At 51.6% G+C, this 20563-nt stretch overlaps 2 protein-coding genes across 7 annotated transcripts in view; both read right to left on the bottom strand.

The window, feature by feature from the left end:
• Window positions 1–1428: 1428 nt before the first annotated feature.
• Window positions 1429–6610, bottom strand: fsd1l (fibronectin type III and SPRY domain containing 1-like). 3 transcript variants are annotated; one of them, XM_041970047.1, is made up of 13 exons: window positions 6409–6610; window positions 5513–5608; window positions 5282–5413; window positions 5077–5178; window positions 4976–4998; window positions 4535–4656; window positions 4224–4442; window positions 4035–4133; window positions 3824–3953; window positions 3368–3450; window positions 2982–3236; window positions 2645–2733; window positions 1429–1778 (listed from the first exon to the last, which is right to left on the bottom strand). In XM_041970047.1, exons 1-13 carry the CDS (start codon window positions 6421–6423, stop codon window positions 1677–1679), a joined length of 1467 nt encoding a protein of 488 aa, XP_041825981.1. In that variant the 5' UTR covers window positions 6424–6610; the 3' UTR covers window positions 1429–1676. The 3 variants fall into 3 exon arrangements, with proteins under 3 accessions (XP_041825981.1, XP_041825980.1, XP_041825982.1); XM_041970046.1 differs by having other exon boundaries at window positions 3368–3453; window positions 6409–6609; XM_041970048.1 differs by lacking the exon at window positions 6409–6610 and adding an exon at window positions 5834–6386 and having other exon boundaries at window positions 3368–3453.
• Window positions 6611–12813: 6203 nt separating this feature from the next.
• apc (APC regulator of WNT signaling pathway) overlaps window positions 12814–20563 on the bottom strand; it is a 32211-nt gene continuing 24461 nt past the window's right edge. For all 4 annotated transcript variants that reach the window (XM_041970029.1, XM_041970027.1, XM_041970028.1 and 1 more), the window contains exons 17-18: window positions 17617–20521; window positions 12814–15097 (exon numbers count right to left, since the gene is read on the bottom strand). In XM_041970029.1, coding sequence (XP_041825963.1) covers window positions 13229–15097; window positions 17617–20521 — 4774 coding nt within the window. In that variant the 3' untranslated portion in view covers window positions 12814–13228. The remainder of the gene's footprint in view (window positions 15098–17616; window positions 20522–20563) is intronic.

Below are 20563 nucleotides of genomic sequence, written 5' to 3'. Positions count from 1 at the left end.
TTTTATCCAGCCTGTTTTACCCTGCCTGTTTTATCCAGCCTGTCTCTGCCTGCCCCCCTTCTGCTTTGGTTGTTTTTGGATCACCTGGCTCTCTGACCTCTGGCTTTGTTTAACAGGATTGGATTTTGGATCATGGACTTAATCTATCCGCCCCCAATGGGAACCCACAGATTCTTTCTCTGTGGTCACCCTCGTATGGTGCCCCCACCTGCAACCTGTACTCCTCCACTAACATCTCCTTTGCTCAGCAGTTTTCCTCCCGCACCCCGGCGGTCTCCAGTCTCTGGATCCTACACTCTGCCACACCTCGGATTTACCTCCGCTGGTACGTGAAGCCTCACATTCTCTGAATATCCTCTTCTGCTGCCTGCCTCCTTACATCTGTCTCGTGTGTCCACAGACATCTGATCGGAGAGAGAGACCAGATCTTAACATTCACTTTATACAATACATATCTTATACCTGTCCCTGGGGTTCTGAGCTTCTCTGAGTCCAACCACCTGAGACCTACCAGACCTGGGTCAGACCTACCAGACCTAACTTCCTGTCGGACTTTTCTTTCTCGTTTTGATCGTTTTTCACACTTCTGGATTTTCAGGAAAAGCCGCTGATTGTTGGCGGAGAGAAAATCCAGAAAATGATGTCATTCCGCTTTTATTCCATGTTTGTGTGGGAGGAAAAAGCGGTCTGACCCAGGATAACATCACGGATCAGCTGATGAACCAGCTGGGAAGAGTAGGGTTATGGAAAATGGTCTGTATTCATACATCACACACACTCACACACTGATAGGAAGCCGCCATGCGAGGCGCTAACACGACCCGTCAGGAGCAGTTTGGGGTTCGAGTCTTGCTCGGGGACGCCTCGACATGAGCTCGAAGATCTGAGCCAGATTGATGATCGATGACATTGTATTTTCTGCACTCACACATCAGTAATGATGTCATGACTTCCCGTCATGATGATGTCACCAGTGGCAGTGGCAGGAGCCTGTTTGGAGATAATCATGTGCATCAAACCTGCTTACAGATAAACGTATGTTTACACTGATCAGCTGATGATGTTTACCAAGACAGAAAATAAACAAAATAACAATAAAAATTTCTCTTTCTCAGGTTTTCATTCAGATTATTTTCATCTAAATTTTATTTCTTAAAATGTGAAACTTTTATTTTATATTTACACTAAAATTTATTTCTTCACGTTTACACGGACGTTCATTAGTTTGGTGTTTCCGTCTTTTTTTTAGGTGTCTGCCTCAGTCCTGATTGGCTGGTTGGTATTTGCCTCACTCCTGATTGGCTGGTTGGTGTCTGCCTCACTCCTGATTGGCTGGTTGTTGTCTGCCTCACTCCTGATTGGCTGGTTGTTGTCTGCCTCAATCCTGATTGGCTGGTTGTTGTCTGCCTCAATCCTGATTGGCTGGTTGGTGTCTGCCTCAATCCTGATTGGCTGGTTGGTGTCCGATGTGGCGATAGCAAGGAACAGAGGAAAAACCAGTGGTGATGTCATCACTCAGCTGATAGCCACCAGCCATATGTGCCGGATGTGTGTTAGCACACACACAAGACAAAGTTATTGATTGTCAGGATTCAGATCAAGTTCATCAATAGAAAAACAGTTTTATAACAAGACTTCAATCAGTGATTGATCAGAACAGACCAATCACCATCCATTTACTGGGACACGCTACTGAGGTTCTGACTGGCCGACAGGAAGTTCCCCATGAAGCTCGGCACCTGCCTTCCTGTTGTCACGGTGATACCACCACACCACACCTGAAACACAATACAACCACAGTGAGTACCAACAACTGGATCCGGTCAGACCACCAGGAACTGGAACTGTTAATAAGGTTTAGGTCCTCAAAGAACACCTTCAGCGTGTAACCAAACCTTAGACCAGAACCCAGCCAGACCTGGACTAGTCACACTACCAATGGAGTACTGCTGGAGAACTGTTGTAGTACCCAAGTAGTACTGGTGTAGCAAAGGCACAGTACATGGGTAGTATTGGAACAGTACTGCTGTAGTACAAGTATAGTATAGGTGTAGTACTAGTATAGTACTGGTGTAGTACTAACATAGTATAGGTGTAGAACTAGTATAGTATAGGTGTAGTACTGGTATAGTACCGGTATAGTATAGGTGTATTACTGGTATAGTACTGGTGTAGTACTGGTATAGTACCGGTGTAGTACTAGTATAGTACAGGTGTAGTACTGGTACAGTATAGGTGTAGTACTGGTACAGTATAGGTGTAGTACTGGTATAGTACTGGTGTAGTACTGGTACAGTATAGGTGTAGTACTGGTACAGTATAGGTGTAGTAATGGTACAGTATAGGTGTAGTACTGGTACAGTATAGGTGTAATACTGGTATAGTACAGGTGTAGTACTGGTACAGTATAGGTGTAGTACTGGTACAGTATAGGTGTAGTAATGGTACAGTATAGGTGTAGTACTGGTACAGTATAGGTGTAGTAATGGTACAGTATAGGTGTAGTAATGGTACAGTATAGGTGTAGTACTGGTACAGTATAGGTGTAGTACTGGTACAGTATAGGTGTAGTAATGGTACAGTATAGGTGTAGTACTGGTACAGTATAGGTGTAGTACTGGTACAGTATAGGTGTAGTGCTCACAGTGAAGGCAGGGACGAGCGGATGGATAAACCTTGTTTTGAAACAGTGAAGAAGACGAAGACGATCGACGTCGACGAAGAAAAGATCTCCTGAAACAGAACATGCTGGATGAGGAAGAGGAGGAGATGAGAGGAAGAGGAGGAGGCTTTCCCTCCTGGTTCTGGTTCTGATGGAGGTTTTTGTATTTTTTGAATGAAATTTGAATCTAATGACAAAGAACTGGATCAAACTGAACCAGTTTACTAAAAGAGAAATAAAACTAAATAAATATATATATATAAACTAAATAAATCTAAGCGAATTGAATCTGAAGTCAGAATAAAAATGTACTTTGTACCGTTGTCGTAGTCGCAGTAGATTCCAATTCGCTGCGGCAGCGGCCAATCCAGCGCCTTTGCTCGGTTGTTGTGCTTGGCAGCGAGAGAGCTCTGCAGCCATTGGCTGGCGTACAGACACCAGGAACCAGGGCTCTTTCCTAATTGGTCAAAGCGGCCAAGGCTGCCGCGATAGGCCACGCCTACGCTGAATGACTTCCAGTCAGCCAGGGGGCGGAGCTCCCAGTAGTGGCAACCACTACTCATTTCTTGGTCGCCTAGGAGACAGAAGTATTGACATATCAAAAACATTGATGCTGTAGCAACAGGAAGTGCTTTTCAAAATAAAATTTGAGTTACAGTGTTTTCCCAGAGAGATCACATGACTGTGTGTATGCTAACATCGTACCCAGCACCGTGTATGATTCGCCGGCGAATCGATCGCGTCCAGGTCGACTTCCTGCTGTCTTATTGGGTGACGGAGTGGCGCTCCTGCTACAACAAAACAAACAAACTTTCACAAACAGCCGGAGGCCTTAAAGAATAAACAATGAGGTGGAACAGCCAATGAGGTCGTGGCGAAACGATGATGCAGCAGAGATGAAGCAAACCACGAATTTCATTAAAACATGTCAGCTGAGATGTGACTGGCTGCATGACGCGAGACATGGTGGATGAGGAGAGTGATTGGTGGTTGCTAGGAAACCGAGTTTCTACCTGAGGAATTCGAAGAAGACCAAGAACGGAGACTGAGGAGGGACAAAAAGGTCAAAACCACAGCTGCAGTTACTCAGTCACAGAGAGGGTGAGGCGTTCCCTCGGCTGACCTCTGACCTTTGTGATGACATCATCACTGCCACCTCACCTGCTCTTACTCTCCTTTCCCCTGAGCCGTGCGTCGTGACCTTTGACCCCCTGTGGCTCCCATGTGACCATGTCGCCATGAACCTTCAGCTCTGCATGAGCGGTTGTGGCGTCGAAGCCGAAGTTAAACGCTGCCAGAAATCACCAGAAGAAGAAAATGTCACTCAGACACCTGTGTTTGCTCGGATTGGTCGATTGATCGGTGTGTTTACCTCTGGTTTCCAGGGAGACGGGTTCAGAGAACTCTCCAGCAGCCGCTTTGTTTCTCGCTCGAACTCGAACGATGACGAACTGCGAATCAAACTTCAGATCTGCAACATGAACACACATGTTGCTAGGCAACAGAAAAGCCACATCACATCCACCTGACGTGCTTCTGCTGTTCAGATCCGACGACTCACCTGAGACGGTGACCTGTGTCTCTCTGATATCGCAGATTTTTTCCCAGCATGCCTCTCCTAGGGCTCTCAGCGCGCTGTTGCGCTCTGTTTTCCGATATTCCAGCTCGTAGCGTTCCACCGGTCCGCCGCCATCCGACTCCACCAGGGGTCGCCAGGCAACGGTCACAGCGTTGTCACGGACGACGCAGCTGGAGACGTCGATCTCTGGAGCTCTGGGAACTGGAAACACGGCTGTCACACTGGGCTGACATGGAAACTCTGTTTCTAACAACATGCAGAGATAAACAGGTGGAGTGGGCGTGGTCTCTGACCTGGCAGGAAGTGAAGTCTCTGAAGCCCCGCCCTCTCACTGCTGAAGTCAACGGTAAACTGGGACATGTTTTCCGACACCACTGGACGTGTCGTTAGCCGGAACGCAGGAGCCATTGTTACCCTGGCAACGGCAGGAGGCGGGTCCCAGGGGAGGGGGCGGGGTTATCATGTTAGTATGGGCGGGGTTAATGCGTTAGAGGGGGCGGGGTAAATGTGTTAGATGGGTGCAATACATTTTAAAGAGGCATGTTAAAGGGGACGGGGTTAATGTGTTAGAAAGGGCGGGGTTAACATGAAAACTTTCAGCGCTTCTTTAATAAACATTTGTTAGTGTGAAATGTGTAAAATCAATAAGAAGATAAACATCAGACAAACAAAAAGATGAAATCAACAAGGAGAAAAACAACATGGCTGAACAGAAAAACCACGACGCAGCTCACCGCTCTTTGATCTGTTTGGCGGCCTGAAACACAAAGAAACAAACGCGTAAACATCTGTTGTTTACGTTGTTTACTGGAAAACTTGCCATCCGACGGCGTACCGTCAGGAACTCTTCTTCGTTGGTGACGGTCAGCGTTTGGTTTGCGAACTCGAGCAGCTCCTCACAGGACAGAAGAGCGAACTTTCCCTCCACCTGCTGCCGCTGAAACATCACACAGGAAGTCAACAAGTCAGCTGACTGTGTTTGTAAACAAGAAAAATGTGAACTCTCTTTATTTAGACTCATGACACCATGAAAACACCACCTTAAGCTCCGCCTCCTTCCTCTGCTTCTCCTCCTTGATGATGTCACGCAGCTGGGCTCCTCTCTCCTCCAGGGCGGAGCTTAGCTGCTCAAGCTCCGCCCCCAGCTCTGACATCACCTTACATGACTCTTCCTGATGAAAAAAATTAACAAGCCATTACTCAGTTCATGATGACTCCGCCTACTTTAAAAGCCCCTCCCACTGCATCTCCAGAGCCAATAAGCTGCTGACCTCCAGGCCTGACAGCGTGCCGTCCACCGATTCCAGGAAGAGCTGCAGCTCTTCGTTCTTATTGGCCAATGTGCTAATGATCCGACGGAGGGCTTCCTGTAAACAAGTAAACAAAGTTCACAACAACCGTTTCCTCCTTTTCTATTTTTTCTAACAGAATTTTATGTAAAAACAGAGTTGGTGCATTTACAGAACTACGTCTCAGTCAGTGAACGCGTCACCGCGCAGTGGTGCGTTCACGGACCTCTTCATTAAGTGAAGGAAAAGCCTGTTTATGAAGGGTCATGTGAGGTCGCTTCAGGTATCACCTGAAAAGCTGACCTTCATCACTTGTACCGGGGAAGAGGATGCGGTGCGTTCAGGTGCAGCATGCAGCGTCGGTGAGGCAAAGCAGACGTTCACGAGCTTCCTGAGGACCTCCAGCCAATCATAGCAGAGCTTTGACGTCCTGACACCAGCCTTGAAGCCGGTAACCAACGGCTTTAGTTTAGTTAACTAAACAAGTTTTATCTGCAGCAGTAGGCGGAGTCTGTCCAGCAGGTGTAGCCATCCACCTGGATGACAGCTGCAGCTTCTAATCTGATCACTAATGAATCGATCTGATCGATCAGGAGCCTCTAGCAGCCGTCAGAGGAACTGTAGCTATACGGCATCGATCCGTAACGTCAATAAGCTGCAGCTCAATCTACTGCTGCGGTTACCATGGAGACCCCGCCGGCTGATCAGTAGGGATCAATAAACAGCTGATCGCTTCATAGTAGTGCGGACTCTATCAGAGAGAGGGGATGCTAACAGCTAGCTGCTGATGCTAACAGGGCCGCTCTCTCAACGTGCTGTCATAGTCTCTCACCCTCTGATCAGGCTATTGATTATCGGTCGATCGATCAGATTCTTACCTTCTGGGCGTCCATCAGAGAGAGAGGCCGAGCTGAGAGAGAGAGAGGCACACACACACACCGGAAATCTGAACGCTGCCTTACTTCCGGTGTGGAACTTCAGAATAAAGGTACATTCAAGCTGTGTCGTACGTGCAGGTAGGAGTGATAGCTAGATACAATTACAGTACACACACACACACACACACACACATATATATATATATATATATGTGTGTGTGTGTCATATATATATATGTGTGTGTGTGTGTGTGTTGAAGTTTGCGATTTTTTCACAACCTGTTAAAATGACATCAGAAGGAGTTTTTCTTTTTTTAAAGAAAAGCAGAAACCAGCAGAGATTGAGTAGAATGGACAATTCTTTGTTTAACCAGCAAAAAGAAAGAAAACAGTCTCTTAAGAGGAGGTCAGTTCTTAGCTTTAGCTGCTGGGTCCTCAGGTTCAGCTAGAAAGACCCGCCCACCTAAGTTATCCTCCTCATTTTATACTGATACAATGCATGTGTCTATGTGCGTGCATGTTGTGCGCGTTCATGTGAATGTGTATTTTTGCAAGCTGTGTCGCTCCTCTTCGTCACTTTTCTTCCCAGGCTGTTTTCTTTCCTACAGTCAGACGTCCTCTTTGGGTGAGATCTGGATAACAAGTTTTATCCTCCCTATTTCTGCATATTTCCTCATCACACACACACTCTGAATTATCTTCTCAGTAACTTTCCACTGCTGGACACCCACAACAGTTTCAAGGTCCTGTGATATTTTCTCAATATGTGAATGTTGGACTCGGTAACCCTGTGTGGTTTGTGTCCTGCTCATGTGAATACACTGTCTGTAAGCTGTGAAGCAATAATAATAATTAAGCTGTTTCACCTCAGCAGCACTATAATAATGTAGCTCTATTAATTAGAATAGAATAGAATAGAATGCCTTTCATTGTCATTATACACATATACAATGAGATTAAGCCATCCCCAATGTCAGTGCAAAGAGAGCAGTATAGAAGATAAATAAATAAATAAAAGATCTAAGGTATAAAATATTTACAGAAATAAACAGATGTGCACATTCGAGTTATTTGCAGATATAAGTATGATGTATATACCTGTATACTATACATGTGTATAGTGTTGGAGCTGAAAATATATAAATTGCACTGAAACATATTCATGTCAGAAAATATATTGCACATTCAGAGTATTGTTGCACGTATCATGATATGTTGTATATGTCACATGACAGAAAGTATTTCACATATGTAGTTAGTGTCCAGAGTATTTCAGATTTGAATTCCTACAGGAGTTTAGGGCAGTTATTGCTTTTGGAAAGAAACTGTTTTTGAGTCTGTTTGTTTTAGTCCTGATGCACCTGTAGCGCCTCCCAGAAGGTAGCAGGGCAAACAGATCAGAGCCAGGGTGGGAGCTGTCATTTATGATGTTTCTGGCTCTGCTGATTATCCTGCTGAGGCAGCGGGAGGTGTAAATGTCCATCAGGGAGGGGAGAGGACAGCCAATGATCTTCTGTGCTGTCTTTACAACTCTCTGTAGCCTCTCCCTGTCTGCTACAGTGCAGCTGCCGTACCATACTGTGATGCAGTATGTCAGCAGGCTCTCGATGGATGAGCGGTAGAAGGTCAGCAGCAGGTTGGAGTTTAGTTTGTGCTTCCTGAGGACTCTCAGGAAGCGTAGCCGCTGCTGAGCCTTCTTGGTGATTGACGTGATGTTCTCTGACCAGGAGATGTCGGCCGAGATGATGACGCCAAGAAACCTGATGGTGTGGACCCTCTCCACACACTCGCCGTTTATGTAGAGGGGGGCTGGGTCTGTGCTGAACCTCCTGAAGTCGATGATAATCTCCCTGGTTTTCTTGGTGTTGAGAGTGAGGTTGTTCTCAGAACACCAAGCAGCCAGCTTCAGGATCTCCTCCCTGTAGGCAGCCTCATCACCCCCAGAGATGAGTCCGACCACTGTAGTGTCGTCAGCGAACCTGACGATGAGGTTGTCATTGTGGGCCGGCCTGCAGTCGTGGGTGTAGAGGCAGTACAGGAGGGGGCTCAGCACACAGCCCTGTGGGGAGCCGATGCTCAGCGTGCGGGTGGAGGAGAGGTGGGGACCTAGTCTCACAGTCTGGGGTCGGTCTGTTAGAAAGTCCTTTATCCAGGCACATGTGAGAGGGGGGAGGCCAACAGTGTCCAGTTTTGTGCATAATCTGTCCGGGATTATTGTGTTGAACGCAGAACTGTAATCCACAAAGAGCATCCGGACGTAGCTCTGCTGCTGCTCCAGGTGGTTCAGCGCAGAGTGAAGAGCTACAGCTATGGCGTCCTCAGTGGATCTGTTCGCGCGGTATGCAAACTGGTGGGAGTCGAAGTCTGGGGGGAGATGGTCCTTGATGTGCTGAAGAACAAGTCTCTCAAAGCACTTCATGATTACCGGAGTGAGGGCCACCGGTCGGTAATCGTTCAGGCTGGTGATGGGAGACTTCTTCGGCACCGGGACTATTATGGAGGATTTGAGGCAGTGTGGGATGACTGCCTGATCCAGGGAGAGGTTGAAGATCCTGGTAAAGGTGGGGGCGAGCTGGTGGGCGCACGCTCTGAGCACCCCGCCCGGTACTCCGTCTGGGCCAGTAGCCTTCTTAGTGTTCACTGCCAGGAGCACCCGTCTGACATCGTGCTCCTGGATGGTGAGTGGGGTGGTGTGGGAGCCAGATGGGGGTGTGGGTGTTGGTGGGGGTGGGGGCATGGTTGGAGCAGGTGCATGCTGCTGTGATTCAAACCGGGCAAAGAAGCAGTTTAGCTCCTCTGCCAGTGTTGCACTCTGATCTGCTGTCGACACATCACAACCTCTGAAGTTGGTGATGTCCTGTATGCCCCGCCACACCTCCCGAGTGTTGTTGCTGGACAGGTGGGACTCTATGCGCATCCTGTGGTCCGCCTTGGCTCTTTTTATGCCTCTTTTCAGGTCAGCTCGAGCAGCACTATACAGTGCTCTGTCCCCTGACCTGAAGGCAGCGTCCCGGGCTCTGAGGAGTGCACGGACCTGGCTGGTCATCCAGGGTTTCTGGTTAGGGAAAGCCCTGATGGTTTTGTCCACAGTCACATTCCCGATGCAGAACTGAATATAGTCCAGTACCGTTCCTGTAAGTGTCTCCAGCTCCTGTTGTTCAAACATGTCCCAGTCTGTCTGTTGGAAACAGTTTTGGAGTTTGGCGAGGGCATCTTCAGGCCAGGTTGCTACAGTTTTTGTGGTGGGCCTGTTCCTACGTCTGAGGGGGGTGTAGGCTGAGGGAAGCAGGAGGGAAAGATGGTCTGACTGTCCGAGGTGGGGGAGGAGTACGGCCCTGTATGCATGCTTGGTGTTAGTGTAGACATGATCCAGGGTGTTCTCCCCCCTTGTAGCACACTTAACATGCTGGTAGAACTTCGGGAGTACAGTCTTTAAGTTGGCCTTATTAAAGTCCCCTGCAATAATGTGAACATCGTTGGGATGGGCCCGCTGTTTTTCGTTTATGGTGTTTAGCAAGAGAGAGAGCGCCGTGTTTACACTGGCGTCGGGTGAAATATACACAGCTGTGACGATAACAACAGTCAGCTCTCTCGGCAGAAAAAAAGGCCGACATCTAACAGACATGTACTCTATGTCCGGACAACAGTGTTGGTCTATGATTGTCCCGTTGTTACACCAGTTGTCGTGCACATAGATACAGAGCGCCCCTCCTCTGCTCTTACCAGAGTCCTCTGTCCTGTCCCAGCGTAGCAGAGTTCGGCCTGCTAGCTGCACGCTAGCATTGGGTATGTCCGGGTGAAGCCAGGTTTCAGTGATAATCAGTACACAACAATCCCGGACATAGCGGTTTCCAGCGAGTAGTAATTCCAGGTCGCCCGTTTTATGTACCAGGGATCTGGCGTTGGAGCGATACAGGCTCGGAAGAGGTGGCTTGTGAGGTTGTTTTCTTAGCCGTAGCATAATGCCAGACCTGCAGCCCCGCTTCTGCTTCCTCTCCCTCCTCCGTCTGCTCCGCCTTCCAGACCCGATAACAATCCACGGAGAGTCCGGTGGTCTCGCTATGTCGTCTGGAATGTTGTGCGTGTGGTGAAAGTCACTCAAAATAGATATCTGGTGTTGGTTTCCGATATCCAAAAGCATCTGGCGGGTGTACGGGATGTTCGCATGACCAGTCGTGCACAAAAGAAAGAAAAACGACAGAAAAAGAAAGAGAAAAGAGCACTGGAATGGGGAGCCATAAGCCGCCGCATCCATGCGCGCCGCCATCTTGTATCATGTAATTAAAAACAGAGCCTAATAAATGTCACTAGAATATGAGGATAAAATGTAAATGAGTAAATGAATAACAATGTTTATATATATGTATATATATATATATATATATAGAGCTAGTTCTCCACCACCTTGGGAGGTGTTTCCATCGTGACCCAGGGGTCTTCAGTCCATATTCTGTCCAGATGTTTCTGTACACGATGCCGGCTACTTGGTTTTGGTGTCCCATGGATTCTTTTTCTGCCAGGATCTTGCTGTCTGGTGTGGTAGACCTGGGCCTCCATTACCCTGGTACTCATGTCCAGCTGTGTGTGTGTGTGTGTGTGTGTGTACACAGGGTGCACTACCTCTATATATCACAGCACCACCTCACCAAGCAGAGCTTTTAACCTTCCACAGTCCCGTCAGTCCTGAGGTCCAGGAACCAGTTGCTCCCAGTTCCCAGAACCGGATTAAAGGCAGTGGTGACGGAGCTTTTTCCTTTAAAATCAGATCTGTACAGATCAGATGATTTTAAATCATTAACGGGGTAGTGCACCCTGAAATGTGCTCTTTGAGCTGTAAACGATGAAAGCCACCTGTACTGTTGATAAAATTAGTAGTTTTTAAATTTCTGTAAAGAACTGGGTTTTGTGGGTAAAAAAAACGGCTCATAGCGCCCCCTACAGATTAAACCAGATTTTGTTTTTCATTATTAGAGCCATACTGGTGCTTCTCAATCACCCCACAGCCCCTCCCTCCAGATTCAGGTGGGCGGATCCTCGCTAAGCAGGTATAGAAACCCCGCCCACCAACGCATACGAAGGGACGTGAACGCACCTTTTCCTCGGCTGTTTAAGACTTCCCTTTTCTAAATGTATGTATATTAAAGTGTACTTTATCTCTTCTGAGTTTTAATGCTTTTTTTTTATTGTTGCCTTGTTTTGTCTTGTACAGCACTTTGTTCACCAGAGGTTAATCTGACCCGCCCGGTTCGATTCGGTTAATCTGACCCGCCCGGTTCGATGCGGTTAATCTGACCCGCCGGGTTCGATGCGGTTAATCTGACCCGCCCGGTTCGATTCGGTTAATCTGACCCGCCCGGTTCGATTCGGTTAATCTGACCCGCCCGGTTCGATTCGGTTAATCTGACCCGCCCGGTTCGATGCGGTTAATCTGACCCGCCCGGTTCGATGCGGTTAATCTGACCCGCCGGGTTCGATTCGGTTAATCTGACCCGCCGGGTTCGATGCGGTTAATCTGACCCGCCGGGTTCGATGCGGTTAATCTGACCCGCCCGGTTCGATGCGGTTAATCTGACCCGCCCGGTATAAGATGGTTAATTTGACAGGCCCAGTTCGATTCGGTTAATCTGACCCGCCCAGTTCGATGCAGTTAATCTGACCCGCCCGGTTCGATTCGGTTAATCTGACCCGCCTGGTTCGATGCGGTTAATCTGACCCGCCGGGTTCGATTCGGTTAATCTGACCCGCCGGGTTCGATGCGGTTAATCTGACCCGCCGGGTTCGATGCGGTTAATCTGATCCGCCCGGTTCGATGCGGTTAATCTGACCCGCCCGGTATAAGATGGTTAATTTGACAGGCCCAGTTCGATTCGGTTAATCTGACTAGCCGGGTTCGATTCGGTTAATCTGACCCGCCCGGTTCGATGCAGTTAATCTGACCCGCACGGTTCGATGCAGTTAATCTGACCCGCCCGGTTCGATGCGGTTAATCTGACCCGCCGGGTTCGATGCGGTTAATCTGACCCGCCGGGTTCGATGCGGTTAATCTGATCCGCCCAGTTCGATGCGGTTAATCTGACCCGCCCGGTATAAGATGGTTAATTTGACAGGCCCAGTTCGATTCGGTTAATCTGACCCGCCCAGTTCGATGCAGTTAATCTGACCCGCCCGGTATAAGATGGTTAATTTGACCGGCCCGGTTCGATGCGGTTAATCTGACTAGCCGGGTTCGATTCGGTTAATCTGACCCGCCCGGTTCGATGCAGTTAATCTGACCCGCACGGTTCGATGCGGTTAATCTGACCCGCCCGGTATAAGATGGTTAATTTGACCGGCCCGGTTCTGGTTAAAAAAAACCTTTAGGGAAATGTGGACCTACACCCAGACCCGGACCCCGACTCAGATGCATCAGAGTGTAGAACTTTATTGATCAGAGTTTAAATTATGTGCTTCAGAGTTAAAATGTTTTACAGCAATAACTTACAGTTTACAGTGTTACTCGTTTCCACGGCGACGGAGCAGGAAGTTCCTCCAGAAAACTAGTTCTCGTTCTGTGACCAGACCTAGAAACTGGTTCAGAACCAGAACCCAGAAGAGGACTGAAGACCTTACAGAAACACCATCATCATCATCATCATCATCTTCATGTTACTATGGTAACATTGTTAGGGGGCGGGGCCATGCAGGGGGCAGAGCTAAGCGCTACAGATCATTAGTGGTATAAAAACATAAAAAGTTGTTTCAGGGAGGAACCAATCAGGCACAGGGGGTGACGGGGCGGAGCTTCCTGTCACCATCAGTCCAGCTTCCTGTTTCCATGTTTTCAGACTGAAGTTACGATGTAGGACCCGCGATCGCCGCCGTCTCCGGCCTTTGGCTCTCTTTTCTTGGTGACGGGCGTAGGGATGAGCGAAGGTCGTGTGGGCGTGGTCGATGTGCTGGTGGCCGGTGGTGTGGGGGTGGAGCCAGCATCTACGCTGCTCTTCCTCGGGCTTGGCGTGTAGTTGAAGGGGCTGACACGGGCCGCCAAGGCGCCGCTGCGCTGCTGACTTCTCTGCTGCTGGCGTTCTGGCGGTGGCGGCTTGTCGTCCAGGCTCTCGCAGCTCCGCCGGAGGTTCAGGTTGGAGGAGGAAGAAGAGGAAGAAGACAGGATCCTGGAGGGGGCGGGGCTGTCGATGACAGGCGGGGCATTGGGCGAGCGAGCTGAACAGGAAGATGGCGAGCGCGGGTTGTTGACGGGACAGTCCTCTAGCCGGACCCAGACATCCTCGGATCGGCCGGCTGCCAACTCACCGCTCTTGGCCTTTCGCCATGTTCCCTTCGACCTCACAGCGCCATCCTCCTCGCTCCGCCCCTTCTCGCTGGACTCCGATGACGCTGACAGCACAGATGATGAGCTTCCTGTCCTCTTCCATGTGCCGACACGCGGCAGAGATGTGGAGTGTTTCCCGCCACCTGTACCGGCTGCGCCGCAGCTGTTCTCCCTCTTCCAGGTGCCCGTGCGGCTCAAGCGCGATGAGGTCACTTCCTGTGTGCGTGATGGGCTCTCGGAGTGGGAGCGGTTCACATCGTGCCTCCGGACTGATGGCGGCAGAGGTGTGTCGGGGCTGGACAGCGACTCCTGTGCCGCTGCCCCTGATGAAGACTCCTCCAGCTTCCTCTTCAGTGTGGGACTCGGAGCCTCTTTGATAAAAGTCGACTGGCGTACGAGCACTGGCTTCTCGGGGTCCGCCCTCACCCTCTCAGGCTCCGACCTGGTCTTCTTGGCGCCAACCCTAGAGGCCGACTCGCTCCTCGGTAGGCTGCTGCTCTTCGGTGCTGTGGCCGGTTTGGCGGGTCTTGAGGCGGACGCCGATGATGCGCTTCCTGGAGATGCAGTGCGCGGCAGCTGCGACACCTTTCCTGCTTTCTGATTGACTGCTGTCACAGAACGAGAGGGTGTGGAGTCTCGGGAGGACGCGATACCCCTGTCGCCACCATCGTTGGCTCCCGGAGGCTTGGCCATGGCGGTGGCTCTGGGTTTGCTCCGCCCCCTGGCGGCAGGCTCCGCCCTGGGCTTACCAGTGATCAGGCTTCGGTACACCTTCTTCCCGCCCCTGACTGCCTTGGCCTCCTCCTCCTCATCTTCCTCGTCCTTCTTCTTGGCATCCAGCGTGCTACGCTCGCCGGGCTTCAGGATCCGGGCGCCACGCTTCGTCTCTTCCCTATCTGGCTCCTCCTCTTCCTCTGCGTTGTGATTAACTAAGGGCATGTGGAAAGGCGAGCCCACAGACTTCAGGGACAGGACTGAGTCGGAGTCTGATGACGGCTGGCGGGACAGCGATGAAGCGGCGGCGGCATTCAGGCTGCTGACGATGGAGTTAGCGCCCTCCTGGATGGCCTTCCAATCAAATGACTCGGAGTCAGGGGAGGTGGGGCTTCTTGCTGAAGGCTCGTCGTCATCCAGAGTGCTGTCCTCGGCTTTTGGGACAGGAAGAGGTGTGGTGATGGTGGCGGGGGCGGGGAGCGAAGCAGCTTTCTTCTTTTTCTTGGGCATGGCAGAGCTGATACACTCCTGGAGGAGGTCGTCCTCTGAGTCGATACTTAGAGAGCTGAGCGACGAGTTCCTGGAGAAGCAGACGGGCGTGTCCTCCACATGAAACGCTTTGGGGGCGTAGCCACTAGCTACTGGGGGGCGGGACTTCTGCTCCATCTGGAAAGAGAGTAGAAGTCACATCAAAGGTTGCCATGGAGACGACAATCATGTTATATTACCTATCACTAAGGACATATGTCATCGAGCTGGGATAAGAAATCAAACTGAATCGATTCAAATGTATTTGATCCGTAAACAAATGAATGGTCTCCCACATGAGCAGCTGACGCTAAGACCACCGGCCGCCCAGTTAGCAGCTGACGCTAAGACCACCGCCCCCCCCCGTTAGCAGCTGACGCTAAGACCACCGGCCGCCCCGTTAGCAGCTGACGCTAAGACCACCGGCCCCCCCCCGTTAGCAGCTGACGCTAAGACCACCGGCCGCCCCGTTAGCAGCTGACGCTAAGACCACCGGCCGCCCCGTTAGCAGCTGATGCTAAGACCACCGGCCGCCCCGTCAGCAGCTGATGGTAAGACAGTGGTCTCTCACATTAGACTTAGACTTAACTTTATTAATCCCTTGGGGTGACCCCCTCGGGAAATTCACAATTCCAGCAGCACATAAAAATAATTTAAAAAAGCAGGTAAATAAGCACACAGGTAAAAAGAGCTAGATATGTATAGAATATGAATTTAAAATTATTACACTGCAGATAAAAATGAGGTTATTGCAGCATCATGCCAACCACAGAGCCAGCCCGCCGGCTCAGTTTGTCCCGGAGCAAAGACGGCTGGATGGTACTGAAGGTACTGGAGAAGTCCAGAAAAAAAATCTTCACTATGCCATTTCCCTTGTCCAGATGGGAGTGGGCTCGATGAAGCAGGTAGAGGATAGCATCCTCCACACCAACACCTGGCTGGGTGTGTTGCACCTGGGGTCGGAGGAGGCTGAGGAAGAGCCGCTCCAACGTCTTCATCAGATAAGCCGGTTCTTCTTCGGCACTGGAACGATGAAGGAAGTCTTCCAGAGGGTGGACACTCTCCCAGTCTGCAGACTAAGGTTGAAGATCCGTTGTAGTGGTTCCCCCAGGTCTGCCGTGCAGGTCTTCAGTGATCTTGTGTCATCCCCTCTGTCCTCTCCATGCGGGTTCAGCAGCACATCCCAGATTGTGGTGTTAAAGCAGTCTCTCAGGGCACTTTCCTTCTCCGGGGACTATCTCCTGACTGATCTAGTTGTCACCGGTTGCTTTTGGACCAGGGGGGTATACAGTGGCTGTAGATGGTCCCTAATGGGGGAGGAGAGTCGATCTGTATGCATCCTGTACGTTAACATACAGCAGATCAATTGTCCTGTTGTTTCTAGTCAGACAGTCTACAACCTGATTAAAAACAGCCAAGGTAGAGTCCAAGGCTGCATGGTTGAAGATGATGGTAAAAGCCTCAGGGTGCTGTGTCTGCAGCCTTGCTGTGACAGAGTGGATTTTCTCACAGGCAGTGGCTGCGTCCGCTCTCGGAGGGATAAACACAGACGGTGATCACATGACTGAACTCCCTCGGCAGATAATATGGCCGCAGGCTAACAGCTAGCAGCTCTAGGTTCCGGCAGCATAGCACTGTTTTTACAGCGATGTGTCCTGGGTTACACCAGCGGTTGTTTACATACATGATGAGTTCCCACCGTTGCTTTTCCCGCTTGCTTTAGTGTCTCTGTCAGCTCTCACAGCAGTGAATCCCTGCAGGTCCACGTTAGCATCCGGTACTAGCTGGTTCAGCCATGTTTCTGTAAAGATGAACAAGCTGTTCTCACCGTAGATCCACTGGTTGTTCAGTGCGGACAGCTCGTCTATCTTCTTCGGCAGTGAGTTCATGGGCTGCCCCATTAGCAGCTGATGCTAAGACCATAGGTAGCCCCATTAGCAGTTGATGCTAAGACCATGGGCGGCCCTATTAGCAGCTAACACTAAGACTGCGGTCTCCAAGATTAGCATCTGATGCTAAGACCATAGGTAGCCCCATTAGCATCTGATGCTAAGACCATGGGCTGCCCCATTAGCAGCTGATGCTAAGACTGTGGTCTCTCACATTAGCAGCTGATGCTAAGACCATAGGTGGCCCCATTAGCATCTGATGCTAAGACAATGGGTAGCCCTATTAGCAAGTGATGCTGAGAGCATGGGCGGCCCCATTAGCATCTGATGCTAAGAACATGGGCTGCCCCATTAGCAGCTGATGCCAAGACCATGGGCGGCCCTATTAGCAGCTGATGCTAAGACTGTGGTCTCTCACATTAGCAGCTGATGCTAAGACCATAGGTGGCCCCATTAGCATCTGATGCTAAGAACATGGGCTGCCTTATTAGCAGATGATGCTAAGACCATAGGCGGCTCCATTAGCATCTGATGCTAAGACCATGGGCTGCCCCATTAGCAGCTGATGCTAAGACTGTGGTCTCTCACATTAGCAGCTGATGCTAAGACCATAGGCGGCCCTATTAGCAGCTGATGCTAAGACTGTGGTCTCTCACATTAGCAGCTGATGCTAAGACCACAGGCTGCCACATTAGCCGCTGATGATTCTGACAGAGAACCAGAACCCGTGGGTGCTATGGAGAACTGTTAGTTGCCATAAGGACTCACCTCATAAGGGGGAGGAGATATGGGTCTGGCTTTGACGTGATCTTGCTGCTCCGGCGGGGGTGCAAACTCCTTGTTGTTGTTCTCCTGGTCGATGTCACTCAGCGAGCTTAGCGACGGGTTCCTGGAGAAGCAGACAGGTGTGTCTTCGATGGCAAACTTCTGCTTCTCATCCGTCGCTGTCTGAATGGCGGCAGGTTTGGTTCGAGGAAAGATGGCAGCTGTCTGCTGTTTCTTCTTCCTGCCTTCTTCTTCTTTGGCCTTCCTCTCCTCTCTGTCTTTCTCGCCGCTGTCATCCTCGTCAAAGTCGAGGGAGCTCAGTGAATCGTTGCGCGAGAAGCAGCATGGCGTCCCCTCGATGGGTGTGTAGTGACGTGGAGAGTCAAAGGCAAACCCAGGTTTTGCTTTTGCAGCTATTGCCGTGGCGACCCCGTACGACGTCCGCTGAGGCATGGGCTTCACAGGTGAAGTAGGCTTCTTCTTTTGCACCTGCGCACTGAGAGGGGCCGGAGCCTGTGGAGGATCGGGTGGAGGAAAATGGTCTCCGTTTGCTGCAGCTCTGATTGGCTTCCTGGGTTTGGGTTTCGGCATGGCAGCGTTGATGCATTCAGTGAGGATATCGTCACCATTCTCGCCCTCAGGGAGTCCTGCCCGTCTTCTTGGGACGAAGGTGGGCGGGGCCACAGGCGTGAGGGCTTCCTCCTCGTTGGGCGGCGAGTCAATGGTGAGGTCACTGAGGGATGTTGCGGTGGAGAAGTTGAGTGGCGTTCCTTCCACACAGTAAACTCTGGGCACCTCCTCTGGTGGTGGCGGTGGGTCTTTTCTCTGCTGGCGGCTCTGTGGTGGGAGGAGCTTGTAGACAGGAAGCTGGCTTGGCTTCCGTGGTGCAGGTGGCTTCTTTGGCTTCTGCGAGGACTTGGGCATCGCCATGTTGATGCACGCCTCCAGGATCTTGTTGTCGTCGTCATCCGATTCGTCGAGGATGGGCTTGGCTGACTCCTTCTTCCTCTCCTCGCTCCCATCATCTTGCTCTTCCTTCTTCCTCATCTCTGCTGCGATGTAGGGTTCATCCAGACTGAGCGCGCTCAGACTGGAGGCTCGGGAGAAGCCGTGCGGCGTGCTCTCTGTGGCAAAGTGCAGCAGGACATCCACACTGCTCTCCTCCTCCTTCTTGGCTTCCTCCTCCTGCTTGGTGGTCTGGGCGGGCGGTGGCGGCGTTTTGGCACGGCTTGGCGGCATGGTCTGACCCGGGCTGTCAGGAAGGTCGCTCGGGCTGACCACGCCACTTGGCACACCGCTGCACGGCTCGCTGGACCGCACGGAGCTGGCGATGGACGAGGTGGAGAAGCTGTCCAGGGAGCTCACGGAGGTGCAGCGGCTGAACATCAGCGGCGTCTCCTGTGTGTATGGTGGCTCCGGTGGGCTCTTCGGGGTACGGGCGCCTGATGATGATGTCATATGGTGGTGGTGATGGTGGTGGTGGGAATGACCGTGGTGGTGGTGATGACCTCGCCGTCCCCGTGTGGAAGGAGCGGCGGCCGTCTGGCTCTCCGCCTCCTTCTGCTGCCGCTGCTGCTGCTGCTCGCGAGCGTCTTTCTCGCTAACAGGAAGAGTCGGGTAGTCGTTGCTGCCGCTCCCGGCCTTCCTCTTCCTGGTGATGACATCACCTTCCACATCCTCCTCCGAGGACAGAGAGGACAGCGAGCTGCCTCTGGAGAAGCAGATAGGGGTGTCCTCAACACAGTATGTCTGTGTTGACTCCTGGTTGTTCTTGTTAGGAGGGATTAAGGGGCGGAGCTTGTTAGAGGAGGCAGGGGGCGGGGCCAGTGTGGGGGCGGAGGTCTCCTCTGATTTGAACAGTGGTTTATGGTTGCCTTCACCTCCGAACTTCAGGCTGTAGTCGATTGGCTGCTCGGGCGTGGAGTCGCTAACATAGTTAGGTGTCCCCGTGACAACAACGTAGCGCGGGGGCGGGACCGGCGGCATGCGCCCACCACTTGGCCTGGATTCGACGGCGTCACTCCTCTGCAGCCTGGCATCCTGCTCAGCATCGTCGTCGATCTCCACGCCGCCGCGGTGACTTGGACTCTGGCGGCCAGAGTTCAGCTGTTCATCCGAGTACTTTAGGCTGTAGTTGATGGGCGTGTCCAGCTCGGCGCCGTCATCATCCGCCATGTGGTTGGCGCTGCGGATTTTGTGGGCCAGGTCGGCAGGATACTTCCTGTAGACGCAGCACTTGTTGGCTCCGCTCTCGTCGGAGGAGTAGAACGAATCAGACGACGGCTTGGTCTTCCCACGGTTGCCGTAGCCATCTGCGCTCGTCACGCTGTTGAGGCTGTCGCTGGAAGCCCGGACGCTCGGCGGGAACACAGAGCGGGCGTACGCCGCCTCCTCTCCCGCTCTCTTCGACCCGTCTCCGCTCTTCGGGCTCGACAGCACCGGAGTGTTGGTGTAGCAGCGTGTTGCGCCACCCCCGCCCACAGTGGCGCTGTTGCAGCTCCGCCCCTTCCTGTGCGCCGCCTTCGGGCTCAGGTTGTCAATGTTGTCAAAGGTCTCCGACAGCTGCTGGGCGTCCAGCTCTTCGAAAAGCGCCTTCTGTTTGCGTGCGTGCAGCGATGGGGCGCCAGCGCCCGGTGACACCACGCTGGCGTCTTTGTAGCGAGCCGGCCGGTTTGCCATCAGGTTGCGCAGGGCGGCTGCGCTGCCCATGGCGATCATCTTGTGGCGGGAATGGATGAGATTGCGCAGCATGCCGACGGCACCCAGCTCCCACAGGGCCTCCTGGTCTTTGGCGTCTCTAGCAGACAGGTTCCAGAGTGTCCCGCAGGCGTTGGACACAATGGTGAGACTGTGAGACTTCAGGTGCTGCAGCAGCGTCGGCAGGCAGCCATGCTCACGCAGGATCTGCCTGCAAGACAATGAACGGAAAATAATTACAGGTGTCCCACAC

The sequence above is a fragment of the Melanotaenia boesemani genome, chromosome 19 (assembly GCF_017639745.1).
Source record: "Melanotaenia boesemani isolate fMelBoe1 chromosome 19, fMelBoe1.pri, whole genome shotgun sequence".
Lineage (NCBI taxonomy): Eukaryota > Metazoa > Chordata > Actinopteri > Atheriniformes > Melanotaeniidae > Melanotaenia > Melanotaenia boesemani.
Note: the sequence above shows the minus strand (reverse complement) of the source record. Positions and strands in the feature narration are given on the sequence as shown.